We start from the raw sequence: 22,135 nt of genomic DNA, 5'->3' as shown, positions 1-22,135 counted from the left end.
CTGTTTTATGTTTCTTTCTGAGGAGTTCATATTGTTGAGTTCTCTATTAAAGGAAAACCTCTGAACAATGTAGATCTCTATCATATATTGCATATAACAGCCCATATGTAAAACCCTGCATCATGTAAATGAATTTTTGTATTATATTCGGTGCATGTATGGCAAGAAACTAGCCAATCAACCTTTCCTAACCAGACCAGCCTCTTTCTTTCTCCTGACAACTTCCTACTGACTTCTGCCTGGCTACTTAATGTAATTTGAGCTGCCTTTCACTATACATACCAACCCCCTCCTCCCCCACCCACTTCTTCACACACTTAAGGTGGCCATAGACGCACAGATAATATAGTACGGAACAAAGTTTCATAGGATATTTGGTTGCGTGTATAGCAGGAGATGAGCCTACCAATTTCGGCAGAAGACCAGGATATTGGTCAGCTCGTCCATCGTGCAGGTCAATACAGGTTGAATTCTATTGTTTAAACCTGTATAATACACAAAAGCCATGAATATCTTGTAAATTATATCCTTATAAATGGTAACTATTGATGTCATCAGTTATAAAAGTTTAGTAGTGATGTAATTTTTGACACATGACTCACTAAAACTTGTGTATTATAATAAATAAATTACCCCTTGTTGGAAAATGTGAGGATTTTCGAAGTAACCTCGGAGTTCCAGCCTCATGTTTTTATATGGTCATGGAACTCCTTGGTGACTTATAATAACCTTATACTTTACAATAGGGGGTACTTTATTTACTAAACATCTGACTCAGCTCTACACGTCTGTATTGAAAATGAATGATCTTAAAATTATATTATAATTGTGGCTAACTTAGCCTGTAAACTTTACTGAAGCAGAGTCCTGCAAGGTCTGAAAAGTTGTCTATATAAAAATGCAAGTCAATAAATCACTTTTGGGCACTTTTCAACACAAATCCAGCATGCTACTTATTCATTTTAAAGCCCCATTTAGAATGAGGCTTGGTACTACTGCTACCTATTATAAAAGTGTATTGAAGTAAATTTACCACCTCTGCTTCATTGACTATTATTTAAATTGGTTCCTCTAGCTCACTTCCATTTATTCTGTATATTCTCATTTCCTTATTGTTTCTGATGGGCTTGTCTGGCAAGTTAGCAAACCAGAATGAAACTTGTCTTTCTGGTTCCTTATTTAGCATTGGTATAGACTATAACAAAGGGGTAAGTATTTGTCATTAACTGTTATTCTAAGATAAGTTTTGTATATTGTATTGTTTCATTTTTTATAGTTTTTTTTTGGGTGCTATAAAACAAAGTTTGGCGTGCTATTGTTCTTACAGCAAGTTTGCCACAACCTGCTTTACTTTGCAGTTACTTTTCCCTCAGTTTGAAGTGGGTGGGGTTTGATTAGTAAGCTCTGTAAGTGGAGTTACAAACACAGAAGTTTCAAACTAGGTCATAAGCTTGTTCTAATCACTATTTTTTTGGGGGGGGGGGGTTGGTGCTAATGAGGTCTATCCACTTTACAGGCTCGAGTTAGAGTACTAGAGCAACAAATTGCACTACTGTGGTTGATTAACAATCTTGAATGGAGTCTCTTACTCACTGAGCAAGACCTAGCTGGTGAGATATTTATACATCCCAACAGATTTGCCAGATAGTGTGAAGAATATGTAGGAACTCTGGATTAGCAGTTCTAGATGTGGCTGATCTCCCTAACAGCCAGGAAATCAGTTTCTCTAGTAAGGATGGGGAGGAGAGCAGAGCCAGGCCTAAGCAGACTGTGGTTGTAAAGGTTTCAATTATTAGGAAAGTGGATAGGGTAATCTGTCATCCGGATTGCTACAGCTGAACAGTTTGCTGTCTTCCTGGTGCCAGCGTTCGGCATGTGGTTGATCAGGTAAATAAATTATTGTGTGGGCCTGGCATGACCGAGCTGTCTTCATACATATTGGAACGAAAAAAATAAGATGTAAAAAGGTAGATGGAAGACCTTAAAGAGTGAGTATAGGGATCTAGGCTCTAAGATCAAGGGAAGGTCTTCCAATAAAATTTTGCCCGTGCCACATGCAAGTTTGGGAAGACGGCGGGAGCTAAATGCGTGCCTTAAGACTTAAGTGCTAGGGGAATGGCTAAGCGGTTGGAGGAGTGTTTAAACTAGGTGTGGGTGAGATCAGTGGTAGGAAAGCTTTTCAAGGGGTTATTAAAGGATAAGATACTGGACTTCATTGCTAATCATAACACTATGAGTTTGTTCCAGCATGGTTTTATGTGTAATAGAACTTGCCAGACTAACTTAATTTCTTTTGATGAGATGGTGAGCAGGGATCTCAATTCTGGGATGGCAGTGGGTGTTATCTACTTAGATATTGCTAAAGCATTTAATACAGTGCCACACAGAAGGTGCCTGGTTAAATTAAGGAATGTTAGTAGTAATAGTAATAGTATTTGTATCTGGATAGAGAACTGGCTAAAATATAGATTACAAAGAGTGGTGGTTAATTAAATATTTTCTAGTTTCCATTGTTGTTAGTGGAGTACCGCAGGGCTCTGTACTTGGTCCTTTGCTTTTCAACTTGTTTATTAATGACCTGGAGGAGGGCATTGAAAGTACTGTTTCAATTTTTTTGATGATACAAAATTGTGCAGTACTAAATAGGTTCTATGCAGGATGCTGCCACTTTGCAGAGTGATTTGACTAAATTGGAAAACTGGGCAGCAAACTGGAAAATGAGGTTCAATGTTGATAAACACAAGGCTATGCACTTAGGCAAAAATAATATACAGTCAGATGAAAAAGTTTGGGAACCCCTCTTAAAGGGGACCCGTCACCCAAAAAAAAATTCCAAATCCTATTTTATCACATTAGTCAAGCAAAATGAACTTAAATTACACTATATAAATTATTTGAATCTTGTTTCCTTCAGTCTGGGGATTCATAATTATAACAAGCAGGCAGGAGCCATTTTGTGGACACTTGTTAAGACAAGCCTTGTATCATCTCAGAATCTTGTTTGTGCACCAGAATGGGGCATCTGATGTCCATCCCCATGCCCTGGTTACACAATTAAACGGTAAAGAGAACGGGGGAATGTGTGGAGAGCAGTAACATCTAGTAAGTGCTGAATGGAAAGTGAAAGTAATTGTCTGCCCCGCCTCTATGCCACTGGCATAGAGGAGGGGCAGACAATATTTGATTGACAGCTGAGATTTTTAAATGAGCTTACAACAGCTATGAATGCTTTAATAAAAAATAGAAACTGGATTTCATGTTTAATTTGAAAAGGACTTTTATTATACAGATTTTTGTGTCTGGATGACAGGTCCACTTTAATTCTTTGGAGTTTTGCTTAGCTCTCTTTTTTTATATATATTTTTTTTATATATTTTTTTTTTTGAGTTTTGCTTATCTGCTTAATTGGCTGAGCTTTCAAAGTAGCAACTTCCTTTTAATATATAACATGACTTCTGGAAACAGTAGTATTTCAGCAGTGACAAAGTTTATTGGATTAACAGCAAATATGCTATGTGCATCATAACAAAAATAGTCAAGAGATATAACTTTCAAGATAAATATCTGACATATATTTCAAGAGGCTGTCCACAGAAGTTTGATGCTGTATGGGGCCCATGGGTGTTCTTCCACGATCCTTCTGCAAATATAACTGTAAATGTGTAATGGCAAATTGACAATTACTTATTTGTGTATTACTCTCTCCTCTTCAATCCTCTTGTATTTTTTTTCTCCACTGCTAAACTTAAAGGGATCCTGTCATTGGAAAACATGTTTTTTTTTTTTTTTTAAACACATCAGTTAATAGTGCTACTCCAGCAGAATTCTGCACTGAAATCCATTTCTCAAAAGAGCAAACAGATTTTTATATATTCAGTTTTGAAATCTGACATGAGGCTAGACATTTTGTCAATTTCCCAGCTGCCCCCAGTCATGTTACTTGTGCCTGCACTTTAGGAGAGAAATGCTTTCTGGCAGGCTGCTGTTTTTCCTTCTCAATGTAACTGAATGTGTCTCAGTGGGACATGGGTTTTTACTATTGAGTGCTGTTCTTAGATCTACCAGGCAGCTGTTATCTTGTGTTAGGGAGCTGCTATCTGGTTACCTTCCCATTGTTCTTTTGTTTGGCTGTGGGGGGGGGGGGAGGGAGGGGGTGATATCACTCTAACTTGCAGTACAGCAGTAAAGAGTGATTGAAGTTTATCAGAGCACAAGTCACATGACTTGGGGCAGCTGGGAAATTGACAATATGTCAAGCCCCATGTCAGATTTCAAAATTGAATATAAAAAAATCTGTTTGCTCTTTTGAGAAATGGATTTCAGTGCAGAATTCTGCTGGAGCAGCACTATTAACTGATTCATTTTGAAGATTTTTCCCCATGACAATATCCCTTTAAAATACTAAAATAAAAACACAAAAAAATAATAATCTTTACAATGCAAGGATTTTATTATACCAGATAAATAATGACAGAATTACATTTAGTTAGAAGAATACAGTGGTGAATTATGCAAAGCATAGAGAAATTTTGGTAGACCATATTAAAAGTCACTCTTCCTCAGATTGACAATATTAGCCATGATCACTGATTGACAATATATTTAAACTGGGTTGTTACTAAATTTAGGCTATACGTTTGGTAATCCCTGATTTCCTTGAAATGATAATATCTTTATGCTTATATGTTAAGCCAAAGCATGCAAGGAGGTTTCTTGCATGGAAATATGATGAAATACTAATATTTTTTCCCCAAGGTTATGGTGCTGGTTAACTAGACTTTTTGGAAACTTGTTGTCGATTGCTGTCATGTTTTCTTCTTTTCCTGATAGGTTGATGGTAGAGCGGAGTCAATAGATAAGAAAATATCACGGCTAGATGCAGAACTGATGAAATACAAGGATCAAATGAAAAAAATGAGAGATGGGCCATCCAAGGTATGATTTCTAGCATAAATAAAGCTGTGTTTAAAATAGCATGCATTTATTCAGAAAGCTGTGTGTGAGCTTTTTTGAGTAGACCAAATGCATCTTTTCACTTATAGACTCATCCAGATACCTTAAACAATGAAGTTTTGCTTTATGCTAAAATTAGGGCTCTTTTCTGACCAAGACACTGCTGTGGATTTGCATAAAGTAAGAGCTGAGTAATAGCTAACCAATTTTTATTCTTGAAATTATTTCAGTTTTGAAACTAGTAACTGGCTTAGATATTATTTTGCTTAGTTTGTTAAACTGAAATAGAGATTAAGACTGGAAGCTGCTGCTTACACAGCTGAAGGCAATCCAGGCCTGGCTTCAGCTGCACATTCTCCCTGTCTGTGATCAACAGCGCAGTATGGGAGAGAGGCTTCTTGTTTCTCCTGGGCCAATACCTAGAAACTGCATGCACTAAAAATGAGGAGAACCTTGGATCTGAAGGCATTAAAATGGGCAGGGAGAAGAATGTATGCCATTTCAAGTTGAAGTAAATGTTTTTTTTGATAATCATATGTGGAATATTGAACCAAATTGGGGAAGGTGGACTTGTGTCAATAACATAGGAATTCAAGGACAAAGACAGTTGTATTAACGGGGGGGGGGGTGCTTATTTGTTAACCAGCTCACAGGCCAGATAGCACACATTCCCTGAGGTGAACCCAGCTTGCTAAATGCTGCTGCAAGAAAGCAACCCTGCATGCAAGGACAGATATTGAAGCCAGAAGCCCCACAAACTGCCTCAAGTAAGAGCCATGCTTGCCACTGTTCACAGCAAGAGCAGCAGCCATGTCATCCAAAGATATATCAATGCCAGCAACTACGCCTGTCAAAGCAAAGGCCAGCAACCACATGCACCAAGGACCATGCCACGAGCAGTGGATTAAGACTAGGAGGCACACGGTGACAAAGGGCAGCAGCCATGCAAACAACAAGGCCAAAACATGGGTCAATGATGATGTGAGTGACCAGGCCAAAACATAAGCCAGTGGCCACCCCAGCCAAAAGGACCAGCTGCCACGCAAGCGAACAAGCTCATAACTAGAGCCAGCAGGCACATAAGCCAAAAAGCCAGGGCCAGTAGCCACACAAACCAAGGGCCATAACAAACGGCCACATCATTGTGTGCTAGAAGACCATCCACCCATTAAAGACAGCCAATACAACTCGGTAGTTTATCTACAACTGGACTCAACCTAAGCCCACCACATAGGAGTGAAATCTCTAAAGAAAAAATATATCCTATAGAAATGCACAAAAAGAAAAACTGCCTGACAATATGCAGAATCCAAATAAGAAGGAGATACCATACTGCTATGGCAGTACAAATTCCCAGCCTGTTCTGGAATAATACGCACACATGCCAGCTGTGTCAAGAGAAAACTCACACTTACAAACAAAAACCCAATATATCACAATTGCAATAGCAAAGTGCCCTCGAGGAACACATGCACCTAAACAGATCGCATTGCAGGGTCAAACTAAAAAACACCATTCAGAACCTTGGAAAAACACTGCTTAATAAATGCAGACTAATGAGAAAGGAGGGAGCTACCATACTGATACAGCAGTGAAAACCCCCTAACCAGTGTGTAAAGAGTGTAATTAGAGCATTCAGGCTCACAAAATCTTTAGATACCGAAACTGCAAAGCCCGAAGAACTCATGCACCATACCAGATATAATTTTCTTGTCAAAATAAAGACTCCATTCAGACTCCTGGAGAAAGGCTGCTATTAAGTGCAAATGCATTAAGAGAAAGTAAGGAGCTACCATACTTTTACAAAGGTAAAAATACAAAAGATTCACAAAATGGTGAGGAGGGAGATCCTACTTCCCTGTCCCATAGGACAAAAAATAACACTGGTGAGGAAGAAGTCATGTCTTATTGGTCATGAGTAATATTGATTGGCTTTTGGTATGTAGGTATTGGTATATAGGTCCTACCTCTGTACCATGTGTACTGACATGAAGGGATGCAGAAGTAAATGAGTATTAGCAATATACACCTATAGTAGGATTGCACTTAGTTTCTTGCCCCCCTAAAAAGACAATTGCTTCTGTGTTTCAAAGATTTGCATTCTTGTAAACCAAGAATGCTTTCTGCTATTACTGTACCATAATACTTCAGTAGCAGTAAGATGATTAAGTGAAACTTGTTGAGCTTTATGTTTATTTCACATACCATTTACTGGCATACTATAACAGGTAATTCTTCTCCGTGAGCCCTGATTTATCCCACCACCCATGTTGGTAGCTTGTTGCAGTAAAAAGTACTGTTTTTCATTTTAATACAATTTTTTTTCAGAACATGGTAAAACAGAAAGCCCTGCGAGTTCTCAAGCAGAAAAGAATGTAAGTAGATAGATACTTAAATCAACTGTGCTCTTTTAGAAGTAAAAAAAAAATGATATACTATTTCATTTTATTATTAATATCTATTATTTATATTGCATCAATCTTTTTTGCGGCATGTCATCTCTTTCTTTTTTGACAATGTATGTGCAATAGAAGGAGCCACGATTAGGCCATGACCGGGGGGAGAGAAAGAGTTCATGAAACTGGAAGTTGTATAGGAATGGACGGATATACGTGGATACCTGACATAGTTGTTTCAATCAAAGGAGTTTAGAAGTGGCTGTAAATGTATTTTTCTATACAGGAATATTAAAGGAGAACTAAAATTTAACTAAAGATGTAGTCTAGAAATGTTGTAAATTATGTTTTGGACTTCTATAACAGACAAAGGCAACCACTGTCCTTTAGCAGTGCAAATCTGTGTCTCCGAAAATACCTCCGTAGCTTCTCATCTTCTTTTCTGCTGATTTATTGCACATGCTCTGTCCTGAGCTTAGGGACTGACTCAAAATAAACAGTACACATAGAATATAAATATCACAATATAAGGCTGATTAGTAATTAATAAAGCCCTGTAGCCTCAATTTATATTACAGACCAACCTAATTTTCTGCTTCATCAATTATGACGACCCTTGAGCTTAGCTTCTCAACAGTTGTTCAGAACCCACTGATCATGTCAGTGTCGCAGACACTTTCCAAGATGGTGACCCCCCTGTGACAAGTTTGAAGTTCTGGATCATTGCTGCTGTTGCGAAGCTGAAACTTTAGGCTGATGCAATAAATTCAGTATATAAAATATGGTATTTTTAGCCATATTCATTTTTAGGGTTTAGTTTGCCATTTAATTTGCTATTTGTCACATTACTGCAGATCACTGCAGCATCTCCCAAATGCCAGGTACCACCTGGACCTATCCAAGCTAGTGCAAGCAAAGAACATGAAATGGCAGAAAATCCATGGTAATTTACTGCATCCAGCTTTTTGGTCCTAATTAATGTCTTTATACAAAGTTTTCAAACAAACAATGGTGGATGCAACAGCTTTGAGTTGACTGTGCATAGATTCTACAATTTATATTAACGGTTCATTAACAACAATAAACAAATAACTGTGAACTATGTAACATTTAAAGTGGTTGTTCACCTTCAAACAGTTCTTCCAGTTCAGTTCGTTTCAAATTGTTCACCAGTCATAGACTTTTTCCAATTGCTTTCCCTTTTCTGTTTGTGACCATCTTTCTTATATTGAAGTGTTAAGTTTTTAAATTTTCACCTTCTAAAGCAGCTCTGGGAAGGGGGTGGGGTCACTGACTCTTTAACTGTTCTAAATTGATACATTTATTTGATACGTTTGTTATCTTTAGCCCTGCTGAGCAGCATCCCTGACTTGTAGTAACTAAATGTAGCAAATTGCAAGAGTTCAGAATGCTCCTGGATCACTGAGCTGCCAGACAAACAGACAGGAACATTAAGGGTCTGTGGCCACACGAGCAGATTCGAGAGACGTCGTCCCAGCGGCAAATCTCCTCTTCATCGGGGCGACAATCTCCCCGAAATGTCTTCCCTCTGCCGGCTACAATGAAAAAAAGTGTAGGCGAACAACCCCTTTGAAAAAAGTTTCTGGTTATCTATCCATCTGGTATGGATCTTTGTTAGTGGTTGATATGATATCATTGTGTAGCCAGAATACTTGAATTGTTCATCTCTCGTGTAGCAGTAGATGTCCAGCAAGTTTAAAATATTTTTTTGTTGTTTGTGTCTAGTGTATCAGTGTTAAACCCGTGTTCGTTTGACTAATAGTATAGGCACAAATCAAGGGGATACAGATGAATTGATACTGGGAACTATTAAAAAACTCGAAAACACAAGTCCATATACACCCATTGAATATGGATGCTAAAAACAGTCCAGATTATGATGAAGTGCACTAGTAGTATGCCCTGTACTCTGTGTCCGTGAATTGTAGCATAACGGTGCTGGACCAACTGCTTCAGTGTCAAATAAGCAATTTATTCTTCTCCATAAGTGTATAAAACATAAAAGCACCACATTTTGGCCCTTTTAGCTAGCTCCTCATCGCCCCACCCAGCCCAGTGTACAGTAAATATATATTGTCTGAAAAAAGTTGTGTGCATGTACCAAGGGCTCTCGTTCCACCTTGAAGCACATAGCAAGAGCTCCCAAAATCATGCATATACTCAAAATGGTTTGTGTTACACAGTGAAATCTTTCTCTCCATTTAATGTTTATCATTTCTTATATTCTCTTACTTTTAATATTTACTTTCTCTTCACTTGAGCATTTTAAATTATTTTAACATTAGTTCTCTGCTTCATTTTCGATGCAATTTGTTGCTCTTTGTCTTTCCGTGTGCTATTCTCTTCCACACACTACATGTCCCCAAGTGATTTACTTACCCTTAAACCTGTGGCTGGTGCTCCTATCAGCAGAAAACTGCACCAGCCTGAGGTTCTTTGAGTGAGCACCAAGGAGCAATCCTCTTCCGCCTTCCTCTTTCTTCGCATGGCTGCGCATGTGCAGTAGAGCGAAAAGCCGAACTTTAACTAAAAAGTCGGCTATTTTGCTCAACTGCGCATCAGTCTGCCCCGGGAAATTTGAAGAAAGAAGAAGCTGGAAGAGGATCGATCCATGGTGCTCGCTGGAATAACCCCGGGCCAGTACCGGTTTCTGCTGATAGGAGCACCGGCGCGGGTTTCAGGAAAGTAAAAACAATCACTTGGGGGTGCCTAACATTTGGCAACCCCAAGTGCAAGATGACTTTCCTTTCCCTGTGTTGCTTCCCCTCCCTCCTGGCCTACCTGTCCCACTGGGCAAATGCACCTAACTTGTTACTTACCCCTCTGCGCAGGTCCAGTCCACGGAGTTCACAGACTCCATCTCCTCCCATGCGATCTTCTTCCTGCTTTGACCGGCGTTTTTGGTGCATGAACAGTAGGAGCATTTCGCCGGTACAGATCTACTGCGCATGCGCCAAAAGTCACGCAGTAGATCCGTACCGGCGAAATGCTCATACTGCACATGCACCAAAAACGCCGGTCAAAGATCGCTTGGGAGAAGATGGCGTCTGAACTCCGTGGACTGGACCTGCGCAGAGGGGTAAGTAACAAGTTAGGGGCATTTGCCCAGTGGGACAGGTAGGCCAGGGGGCCTATATATATTGGACATAACCACTTATTCATGTTCAGTTTAATGAATAATGCTTGTGCTGAACATACATTTTTTTATGTCTTTTGTTATTTATTCAGCTAAACAGAGCAAACTTGGAAACTAAAGCTACTCCATGTTTGGTCCTTACCAGGTAAATAGGCTGAGGAATTATCTGTGCACATGTAATCTATCCACCTTACAAGGACCAAACATGAAATAACTTCAATTTACTTTTTTGCCTTGTTGATCTCAAGAAGTTACAATAAACATTAATTAAAAAAACCTTGAACAAGGGGTAAACTATCGCTTTACAGGGAAGGACAGTATACCTTACCTAATAGTGGCCCATCAAAAAAAGGTTGTGATTGTGAACAAATAATTCCAGTGCTATGTGTACTTCTTTTCCTGTACTTTACAGTCACTCTGTTACCCACAATGAAAATGACAGTGAGAAACCAAGAAATTTAAAATATTGCCTATAGTGGTCAAAGGATGTGTACAACATGGAGGGTTGGGTTGGTTTAAAATTTAGATTAGAAAGAGAGTAGGATACTTAATCCTGATTTTAATAGCTCCAGGCATATATGACTGATGCAAAATAGTAATGTGCCAGTTGATCAAAAACCCACGGGTTAGGGTTGAAATTTAGGTGACTGTTGCAGGTTCAGTTTTGGTTTATAGACCCAATAAAGAAAAAAAGAGCTCATAAGGAATCGGGACGTAGAGACACTCAAAATGTGGTCCAGGTAAATGATAGCAGCATGACCACTCCAAAAGTATTCCACGAAGAGTCCCAGAAATATGAAAGTAAATATCTCCACCTCGGAAGAATCTGGTCGTTCAACCAGCTGCTGAAAAAAAAGAGGCCTGTGCCTTTCATTACCAGTCCCACTTGTTTAATGAAATGCTGCTTTTTGTATTTTTGTTTTTGATTTGCCTAAATTACTTTGTATCCTGAATATGCTATTCTTTAAGTAATTGTAATAGATTTAGAAGTCTCTGCATGTTTGTTTGTTTTAGGTATGAACAGCAGAGAGATAATCTAAACCAGCAATCTTTTAATATGGAACAAGCCAATTATACTATTCAGACACTAAAGGACACAAAAACAACGGTATGTTATTATTTTTGCATTAAAAAAATGTGTTTTGTTCACAAATACATACATTTTCACTGTCTACATTTTTGTACACTTTAAGGTGGATGCAATGAAAGTAGGAGCTAAGGAAATGAAAAAGGCTTACAAGCAAGTCAAAATTGATCAGATTGAGGTAAGGCCTTTGTAACAGAAGAAGAAATTACCATTTGCCATTTAGAATGATTTGGTAAAGGTGGGAATTATATTGTCAATCAAAATCAAATTAGAGGCATAAAGACAGAATTAATGGGGACTATAATGGGGAACATTTTGCATATTGTACCGCTCATAAAACCCATTTTCTATTCATTTTTAGAAGTGTATCTATCAATGGGTTTGAGTTAGAGTTCACCATTTGATAAATACACTTAATAAATACACTTATAAATCCCATAGGAATGAATAGAAGGTGGGTTTTTTGCTGTGAGCGCTAATCTTACATTTTGAGTAATCCACCCATAGTGTTTTCTTACTGCTTACTATACATTTGTCTTAAGATATAGTCCTTTCTATTCCATCAGACAGACATTTCTGATTGAAAATCCCAGTTGGAAATTACAGAATTATCAAAGCACTACAGCAGACTATGGCATACTTTAGATTCCAAAGCCAAAAAATCCTGGAAACCATATATTTTTTAAAAGTAAACATTCTGCCAAATCCAACATGGGTAACCATGTCTTTCTACTCCTTATTACCAAATATCAAAGCTTTTCTGAACTTAGCAGTTTCTATAAAAATATGAAAATTCTGAAAAATCACTGCAAAACTTTGATCTTTGCAAGTTCTTTTCGCCCATATAGTATTAGGTACCAAGAAAAAACATCCTAAATATGAATGCCAGGGGTCCACTGAACAATTTGATGCCCATTGTCCATAGGATTACCAAAGTATCTGGCGTCAAGAGACCCCAAAATAAAGTTAGTGTCATGCCAGGGCAGCATGGTTCTGGCATCATGAGGGTTAAAACTGGAAACATTTGGACTCAAGCTCACAAATCATCCTTGATTGGATATCCCACCAAGGGGCTGTGGAAAGGTGAAATCCATATCTGCCTTCTGAGACAATTCAGAGTCACATCATTTGAGCCAGTCAGTTCTTTTTTATCTGTTGATCAAGGAGCTGTGAATCTGGAACTGCAGAGAAAAAGGATCTCTCTCTCTCGCATAGGATTCACATCCTCATAACTCATGTATTGGTTATGAGGAGCTCACATGCTTTCTTATGATACCAATCAGGGCCTATCAGTCAGGAGGGATGGTTACTGGGATACTGGAATATGAGACACCCCTCATTTTTGGTATTATTCTGATCGCCCACATATGGATCATACAGTTAGGCCCATATATCTTTGGACAGAGACAACTTTTTTCTAATTTTGGTTCTGTACATTACCACAATGAATTTTAAATGAAACAACTCAGATGCAGTTGAACTGCAAACTTTCAGCTTTAATTCAGTGGGTTGAACAAAAAGATTGCATAAAAATTTGAGGAACTGCTTGGCCCTGCAAACATAGATAGATTGCACTGAGACCGACAAAAATTTTTTTACCTGGCTGATCAATTTCAAGACAGATGTCGGCCGAAAAATCGTAAGATGTACGATCGTTCGAATCCCACTAACCGCACGATAATTTAGAAGGATTGGTCGGACTTCGCTAAAATTGGTCGTTCGGCAAGAAGAATCGTCGTGTCTGTGGGGAGCTTTACTGTAGCATGCCCATATTTTCACTGTAATATATGGTGTTGGCAAGTTGCAATATTATATTGGGGAATCTTGCCTGCAGGGGGTCATAAATGGCACATTCCTGGGCATTCCTACCTCATGCATAAGGACACTTTTAAAAAACAAAAAAATTAAAAATAACTAGAGCCTCCTCCCCCAAATACAGATATTTCTGAAATTCTGGTGAATCCAAAATGGGTAACCATGTTTTTCTACTCCAAAGTACTTGGCTGCAATGCTTTCCCAAAATTGGCAGTTTTGATGAAATACCTGAAAATCACTTAAAATGCTTCCACTTTCTAGCATCTTGATGGCTAAAGTTGGCCATACACAGGGTGATTTATTTACACGTGGCTTAATTACCTACCTTGGTGAAGACCTCTGTAGAATGCTTGCAGTTCAGAAGCTGTTTGTAGATGCTGAGAGTTTACAGCTTTGCTATTTAAGAACACTGGGTGAAAGTAAATTTAAATCTGATATTTTCTAAGTGATATGAATTGTGTTTTTATAGGACTTGCAAGATCAGTTGGAGGATATGATGGAGAATGCCAATGAAATCCAGGAATCACTTAGTCGAAGCTATGGAACACCTGAAATTGATGAAGATGATCTTGAGGCTGGTAAGTACAGAAGATATAGGAAATGTGGAGTTTCAGATTAAAAGATTCCTAAAAATAACAGTGGTTTTGTGTATTTCATCCTTTTATTGTTATCTGTGTAAGAGTAACCTAGTTGTTTGTAGGGCCATGATTAAAGAACCATAGGTCCTGGTGCAAATTGCTTAACCTTCCATCACCACCCAGTGTGAGCAGGGGGCAAACTGGTTAACTTTCAGCAGAGAGGTTATAGCTTTGATTACAGCCACTATCTGCAAGGAGTTTGTGTTTTCCCTATGTCTGCTGCGGTTTACTCGGGTTTCCTCCCACACATCAAAAACATAAAGGGAATTGAACACTGTGTGACTGTGATAAATTGTAATCTCCACTTGGACAGGAATTTATGGGAGTGAGAGATATATTATCAAAAAACTTTATGAAATATGTCTATAATTAAGTCTGAGAATTGTAACTTTTAGATTCCCTTTCTTAAATTATTTCCTCTAAATTGATAGTACAGTTATATTATCCGGAACAAATTATACAAAAAGCTTAGAATTATTACATTTTAATAAAATAATTAAACATTTTAAAATTGATTTCCTTTTTCTGTGTAATAATAAAACAGTATCTGTACTTGATTCAAACAGAGATATATAATTAATCCTTATTGGAGGCAAATGATCCTATTGGGTTTAATTAATGTTGAAAATATATATTAGTAGACAAAGTATGCTGATCCAAATTACTGGAAGATCCCTTATCCAGTAACCAGAAGTCCCCAGCATTGTGGATAACCGGTCCCATACCTGTATCTCCGTTATTTTCCCTGTCCGGTCTAATTTTTACAACTAGAACATTTGGATACGTGATTCCTTTATTGTTACACTGAGCCATTATTGGCCTTTCACTAAATGAGAATTGTCCTCTGGTAAATAGTGATTAGCCGCTTAGTCTAAGCAAGTGTGGTTGTGCCAGCTGCTGTTATTAAGAGCCTTGGCTGGTACATAGAAAACTGTAAAAAAAAAAGTCTGCAAATGGTGCTCCAGTGAGGGATTATTAAAATTACTTTACAGGGCACTGAATTATTTTGGTTATTAAAGGAGAATTCAACCCTTTAGCAAAAAAAACACGTACCCCCACCCCACGTAGACGCCCCAGCGGAAATTCCCCTCACTTTTTACTTACCCCTTGGTGCAGGTTCAGGCATTTGAGTTCACCGCAGTTATCTTCCGGGTCTTTGTGTCTTCAACCGGCAAATTCAGCAATTTCCATCCATTTCAGCGCATGCGCAGTTGTCTCAAACCAGTACATTGCTCCAACTGCGCATGCGCTGCTTCGCCGGTCTTCGTCTCAGCTTACCGAAGATCCGGAAGATGGCTGCGTGGAACTCCGATGCCTGAATCTGTGCCGAGGGGTAAGTAAAAAGTTAGGGGCATTTCCCAGGGCGGCAGTTAGGCTGGGGTGAGCAGGGAGGGGGAGTCTACGTGAGGTGGGGGGGATAGGGATTTTTATGCTAATGGGTTGAATTCTCCTTTAATATCAGTGTTTTTCATTTTGGGGCAAGAAGATATCTGAAATAGTTGGTTGGTAACAGCTTTTTTGTTGTGGGCCTCCACATTCCTTTGAGTGATTGCAGCTGCAACCACAGATGCTACAGTATTTGATTTCTTATTTTTCCTTGTAAATTTCTATTCTGAGTCTTTTTGCTTTTAATTACAGAGCTGGATGCTCTAGGAGATGAACTTTTGTTAGATGACGACACCTCATATTTGGATGACGCTGTCTCTGCCCCAACTATCCCAGAAGGGGTTCCCAGTGACTCCAAAAATAAGGTTGGTTTTTGTAACATCTATATGCTGCACTATATTCAGAAAAGCCATTGACAATACAATACAGACAATATATATATATATGCAGATATTTTACTTATTGAAGTGAACTTGAAAATATCAAGAAAAAATTGTTTAATCAAAATGTTAGCTTCATTAAAAGAAACAAGAGTTACTGTTTGTTGAAATAGAGGTATACTATAGTTGGTTCACACAGGTCCATTTGAATGAAGAAGAGATAGTAGTAAAAGCCATAGAGGAACTGTATGTATGATTAAGAACCGGAGTAAGGACAGGACCACACTCTGATAGGATTAAGGCGGCAAGCTGTAAATTGAGTAAAAAGTCCAGAAAAGCTTCTTTCCATAGGTATTTACTTTGGTTGAGATAAGGTTTCAATTTGTCAAGACTTAATTTTAAACATGGGTGCTTTATCATGATGAAACAGGGAGGGACAAAAAAATACACTGTAAACAACATACACCTTTAAATTTTTTTGGGGTGATAAACCAAGTGCACATGCAAATTTTTTACTTTTAACGTTTATTCTCTCCATAAATGGGTTGTTCACCTTACAATGCTTTTTTCAGTTCAGTTGGTTTCCGATAGTTTGTCAGAAATAAAGACCTTTTTCAATTACCTTCTATTTGCAATGTTTTTCTAATATTGAAGTTTAACCTTTTATTTTTCACCTTCTTAAGTGTTTCTAAAGCAGCTGGGGTGGGGGGGCACTGCCAATGTAACTGTACTAAATTGATACATTTCTTATCTTTGGCACTGCTGAGCTGAATCCCTTAGGCAGCTGAATTGATAAAATAGTTGCTAATATTCCACAGATGCTGCTAGGAAATGTATTAATTAAAATAAAGCAATGTAACAATTTTTACCGTTAAATGGGACAATTCTGAATTTTCACCTGGAGTGAGCTGCCAGACTGAAATATCTGAGACAGTAACTTTAAACTTTAGACTGCAATTTTGGAAAAACTGTAAAAAATACAAAAAAATTGTGAACAATCTGAAAACAACTAAAATTAAAAGTTTTGGAAGGTAAACAACCACTTTAAAGATTGTTTTGCACATCACAATGCATGCTTACCTTTGTATTTTATTTGTGTGATTTTGTTTTAGCAATTTTATTGCATTTTAGCAAACTCAAAGTGTTCCATTGTGAAATTATGTTGCTAGTGATACAGTTAAAACAAGCAAAAAAAAAAAAGTTTGCTTTAAGTCTCCACTACCATTTAACTAATAATTAAGACCACTGGACGATCACAAAGTTCTACTAGTCCAATTTGGACTATTTAAGAATGTTTAAAGATGGTGTATGTAAATGGTTGGCCCACAGGAAATTATTTTCAAATTACCTCATATAGAAATAAATTACAAATCCTATTTGATTAACGCAGGCAATGTATGATATTCTATATACAGCTCAAAATCCTTATAATAGCTTTTATTTCTATAGACACAAATGCATTGGGAACACTGCACATTCTATTACCAATCAAAACATGAAGTTTTGATTTGTGTTATTCTTTTAGAGACAGTGAAGAAAAGGGAATATTACAGTTTTGCAAAAAAAAAAAAAAATAGTATCTGCATTTTTCTTTACAAACTCAAAAGATTCATTGTATAAACTGAAACATTTTTCAAAATTTTGCTTTCATTTGAATCCTTGAACAAATATTTAGTTGTATAACCATTGTTTCTGATAGCTGCTGCACATCTGTGTTTCATGGAGTTGACCTACTTTGTATAGTGCTAAGTGACATTCCACAATTTGCAAAATGAGGGTGTGGAAGCACTCTAAAGGCTAAGTAATATTATATTTAAGTATAATGGAAGTGATAGTTTTAATGCACATTCCCTAGTCCCCTGTCTCAAAAGTAAGTTTACAAAACAGGGGTTTTTAGTTATAAAGTTATGATCATAAATTTGAAAAGCCACCATACCACGTCAAGGTAAACCCCATATGGCGGTCCCTAACTTGTTTGCCTTTTGCCCATAGTATAAAAAGTCTTACTTTCGAACAATGTCTGGAACAACCTATTTAACTCAGAGAGAAATGCACTGTAGCCAGCATGCACATCATTTGCTGCCTTCTTTCCTTAAAGGAGACCCGTCACTCAAAAAAATTATTCAAAATCCTATTTTATCACATTAGTCAAGCAAAATTAACTTTAATTACACTGTATAAATTATTTGAATCTTGTTTCCTTCAGTCTGGGAATTCAAAATGATAACAAGCAGGCAGGAGCCATTTTGTGGACACTGTTTTTAAGGAAAGCCTTGCATCAACTCAGAATCTTGTTTGTGCACCAGAATGGGGGACCCGATGTCCATCCCCATGCCCTGGCTACACAATTAAATGTTAAAGAGAACAGGGGAATGTGTGGAGAGCAGTGACATCTAGGAAGTGCTGAATGGAAAGTGAAAGTAATTGTCTGCCCTGCCTCTATGCCTAGGCATAGAGGAGGGGCAGACAATATTTGATTGACAGCTGAGATTTTTAAATGAGTTTACAACAGCTATGAATGCTTTAATAAAAAATAGAAATTGGATTTCATGTTTAATTTGAAAATGACTTTTATTATACAGATTTTTGTGTCTGGGTGACAAGTCCACTTTAAATAAGGGCCGTAATTAAAACCTGTTCTATTTACAGAATGAATGACCAAGCTATTATTATTACTTTGAACACGCCTCAATTAAGGATTCAAATACATAGAATAAGTAGCATGCATGTCATAACTGATTTCTATTACGCTACTACACATACTAGTAAATTATTTATCATCTAAAAATATAATTTCTACAAAAAACAGTGATTGATCAGTTAGTAATAAATGGCTGTGCACTCTACTGCTTCAGAGAGAGTCTACTTTGCCTGAAATCTCAAGCGGTGCATGAGATTAGTGAATATATATATATATATATATATATATATATATATATATATATGTTTATTAAAAAATAGTATCTCAAACCCGCACACAGTAGATTTAGACTCAATTTCATACAATTGTATTAGCTACAGTTTCCTAGATTAATTAACAAACAAAAATGTAATCTAAATCTACTGTGTGCGTGTTTGAGATACTTTTTTTAATAAACATTTATATATATATATATATATATATATATGTACTAATCTCATGCACCGCTAGAGATTTCAGGAAAAGTAGACTTTTTAGTAGTTGTATACAGTGATTGATCAGGTTAGTGATGTCAGACTGCTATTATTCAGAACACAACTGCATATATACATACACACATACAGTGCCCTCCATAATGCTGATGCAAATAATTTAGACCTGATTAAACTGCACATTCAAGTCTTTAAGGAGAAGGAAAGGTTAAAGCTAAGTAAATTTTATTAGACAGGTCTAGGTAAATAAAACCATAAACCCTCACAGTATTGCTGATCTGAGTTCTTTGAGAAAAGAGCCTCGTGAGGCAAAATTGAGCGACTTCGGAAAATGAATCGTTCCGAGTGCCATCCCGCCGGAAATTTACATTTTAGCTGGCAGGAAGGCAGTTTGGGGAGATTAGTCGCCCCGAAGAAGAGGAGATTTGTCGCTGGGCAGCTAATTTCCCCCAATATACATGTTTGCCCTGACCCTAAAGGTAGAGGCACAATTCTGAGCATTTTGTAGCTATGTGACAGGGGATTAAATGCTATTTGCCCTCTTACATGAATAGCATACAGAAAAAATTATCAGTGTCACCAATTGCATTCTCACTAGCCACTATAGGGGGCAGATTTATCAAGGGTCGAATTGAAAATTAGAATTCTAAACTGTCAAAACTGTAAAATTTGACTAGGGAGTTCAAATTTGATTAGAGTGTTTTTTTAAAAAATGAGAATTTTATTTTTCGAGATTTATCATACTCTGGCCCTTTGAGAATTCAAATTTTAATAACACATTTCGATTGGTTGAATTTGAATTTATGGGAGTTTAAGGGAGTGTTAAAAAAAACTCATATGAATTCAAAATTCCACCTTTGATAAATGTGCCTCTAGATGTAGCAAAATGTATCAGTACCACCAATTGCATTCTCACAAATCACAATAGATGTGAGAATGCAATTGGTGGTACTGATACATTTTGCTACAAGCCATGGTTTAAAAAAAACAAAAAGACAAATGAACATTTGTTTCCATTTTTTAAGCAAGTAGGAGGATCTTGGACTAATAATTTAAAAGAAAAAGACACACTTAGACTGTTATTCATACAAAACTATTTATTTCTGAATAAAAATATAAATAAAGAATATATTTTAAAAAAGACAGAATGGGCAACATCTGTCTGTGGCTTCTATTTGTGTAAAGTGGTATTGCATTTTGTCCTGAAATATATTGATAAACATTATGAAAACAATTCATATCAAAATGATTGTACTTTTATGATTGTATGATTGTTGCATAAATAGGATGCTAACCAGGTCTGAGTGAAAACAAAATACAAATTACACATACTGTACAAATTACATTATCCGGCAAGGTTGATAAACATATATTTAGGTAAATAACCTTGTGATAATTTTATCTAATTTTTTTTAAAAAATGATTATTTCTTAAGGCTTCAGTTCAGTTGCTGAGAGTGAATTATATTGCCGTTAGATATTTTATAGCCACATCTCTGAGAATGCCCTTCTTATTTAAATTTTCAATTCTGTCTATGATTGATAAATTAACTTGTACTCTATATATTTTGTATAATATACAGACCAAATGCATAGATCCATTCAGTGATGGCACATGTGCAGCATTTTCACATTATTCCAGGACCATACACTTACCTTTTTATTCTGACAGTGGATTACTTAGGACATCTGCTATGGCTATTAAGTAGGAGTAACATTTCATGTTCAGTGATGATTTAATATGCAGTATACCATTTTTTTTCTTTTAACAGGATGGAGTACTGGTTGATGAATTTGGATTGCCACAAATCCCTGCTACCTAAATACATCGGGAAAAAAACACACAGTTTTTTGCATTATGAAAGAATATATAATTCTAAGTAGCTGTCCAGTATACACTAATTAAAGATTATTAATTACTTTTGAAAGCAGTTTTTATTTATCCCAGTTGTCTGGGTCTGACCCTTATAACTCTGCAACAAGTGTCCCCTCTAGGTCTTTTTATCAGCTGACTTGCAACATTGATTCAGGGTTCAGAGCTCGATGTGTAGACAATGTAAGCAGACAGGCTGCTGTTAGTAACAATACATTTTTAAATATCTTAATGTGATGTATATTGGACATTTTCTTAATATTACATTTTAATTCACAGTGCAAAATCTCTTTCTAGGTGGAGGACCCCTTTAATTTAACTCCAGAAATGTATGCAACTTACTTACTATAACCCCATGTTCAAATGCTTGTGAATATTATTGCTTTGTAACTTTTTGATAAAAGCAAACCTTTTTAAATGATGCTGAATATCAGGTGACAGGTTTTCTTGGGATATGTTTGTTCATTCTAAAAATTATGAAACTGTTAATAAAGAGTGATAAATGATTGCTGCTGAGTTATATACTTTGTTTAGTATTTGCTGTAACAACTTTACCTATTGGTCCGAACCATATGATTAATAACAAAACTTAATTTGTTGAAATGGGAAAAGGTTTCCTCGCCTTACATGCCAGTTAGAGAATAATTTATATATAGACTTATTGGTGGCACTTGCAGAAGCTACAGTATAAAAGGCTTGTCGAGTAATCTTTTGTTGTAATTACTGGAGTGTAAAATTTTATGTTCCTGGTAGACTTTCTATTTCTCATGAGAAAAATATTTTGCCTCAGTTCACAGAGAAAAAAATGCCCATAGATTACAGTGAAAGTGATAGTTAAAAAGGTTGCGTGGTTTAAAAAATTGTCACACAAAAAAAGTCCATCGACTTCAGTTTTGCAGGGCCAGGAACCATCTGGTGACTCGAGCATTCTTTATTTTCAGACATCCAAGGGGAGCATGATCTGTGACCAATCTAAACTTTCGGCCCAGCAGATAGTACAGTGGCGGAACTACTGGGGGAGCAGGGGGTGCGAGCGGGCCAGGACCCGCACCCCCTCAGGGCCCCCCGGCAGCCCACGCGCCACTGAAATCTGGTGTAATCTGGTGTGTATGGAGGGGGACGGGGGCCCGGCTGCGCGTCACACACCAGGGCCCGCCCCCTCTAGGTACGGTACTGAGATAGTACTTGAGGGCCTCTGATGCCCACTTAATGGCAAGGCACTCCCTTTCTACAATAGAGTATCTACTCTCAGCCAGTGTAAGCTTTCTACTTAAGTACACTACTGGGTGTTCCTCACCGTTTACCATTTGGGAGAGGAA

At 37.3% G+C, this 22,135-nt stretch overlaps 1 protein-coding gene across 1 annotated transcript; it reads left to right on the top strand.

The window, feature by feature from the left end:
* Window positions 1–324: 324 nt before the first annotated feature.
* chmp5.S (charged multivesicular body protein 5 S homeolog) lies at window positions 325–21,324 on the top strand (the record flags this gene model as incomplete). Its single annotated transcript, NM_001087142.1, is given in 8 exon segments — window positions 325–464; window positions 4,831–4,935; window positions 7,282–7,328; window positions 11,521–11,614; window positions 11,700–11,771; window positions 13,878–13,986; window positions 15,685–15,797; window positions 20,716–21,324. Coding segments are annotated over 7 exon segments (534 nt in total). The 3' UTR covers window positions 20,767–21,324.
* Window positions 21,325–22,135: the final 811 nt, after the last annotated feature.

This window comes from Xenopus laevis, chromosome 6S (assembly GCF_017654675.1).
Source record: "Xenopus laevis strain J_2021 chromosome 6S, Xenopus_laevis_v10.1, whole genome shotgun sequence".
In the NCBI taxonomy this organism is placed as follows: Eukaryota; Metazoa; Chordata; class Amphibia; order Anura; family Pipidae; genus Xenopus; species Xenopus laevis.
Note: the sequence above shows the minus strand (reverse complement) of the source record. Positions and strands in the feature narration are given on the sequence as shown.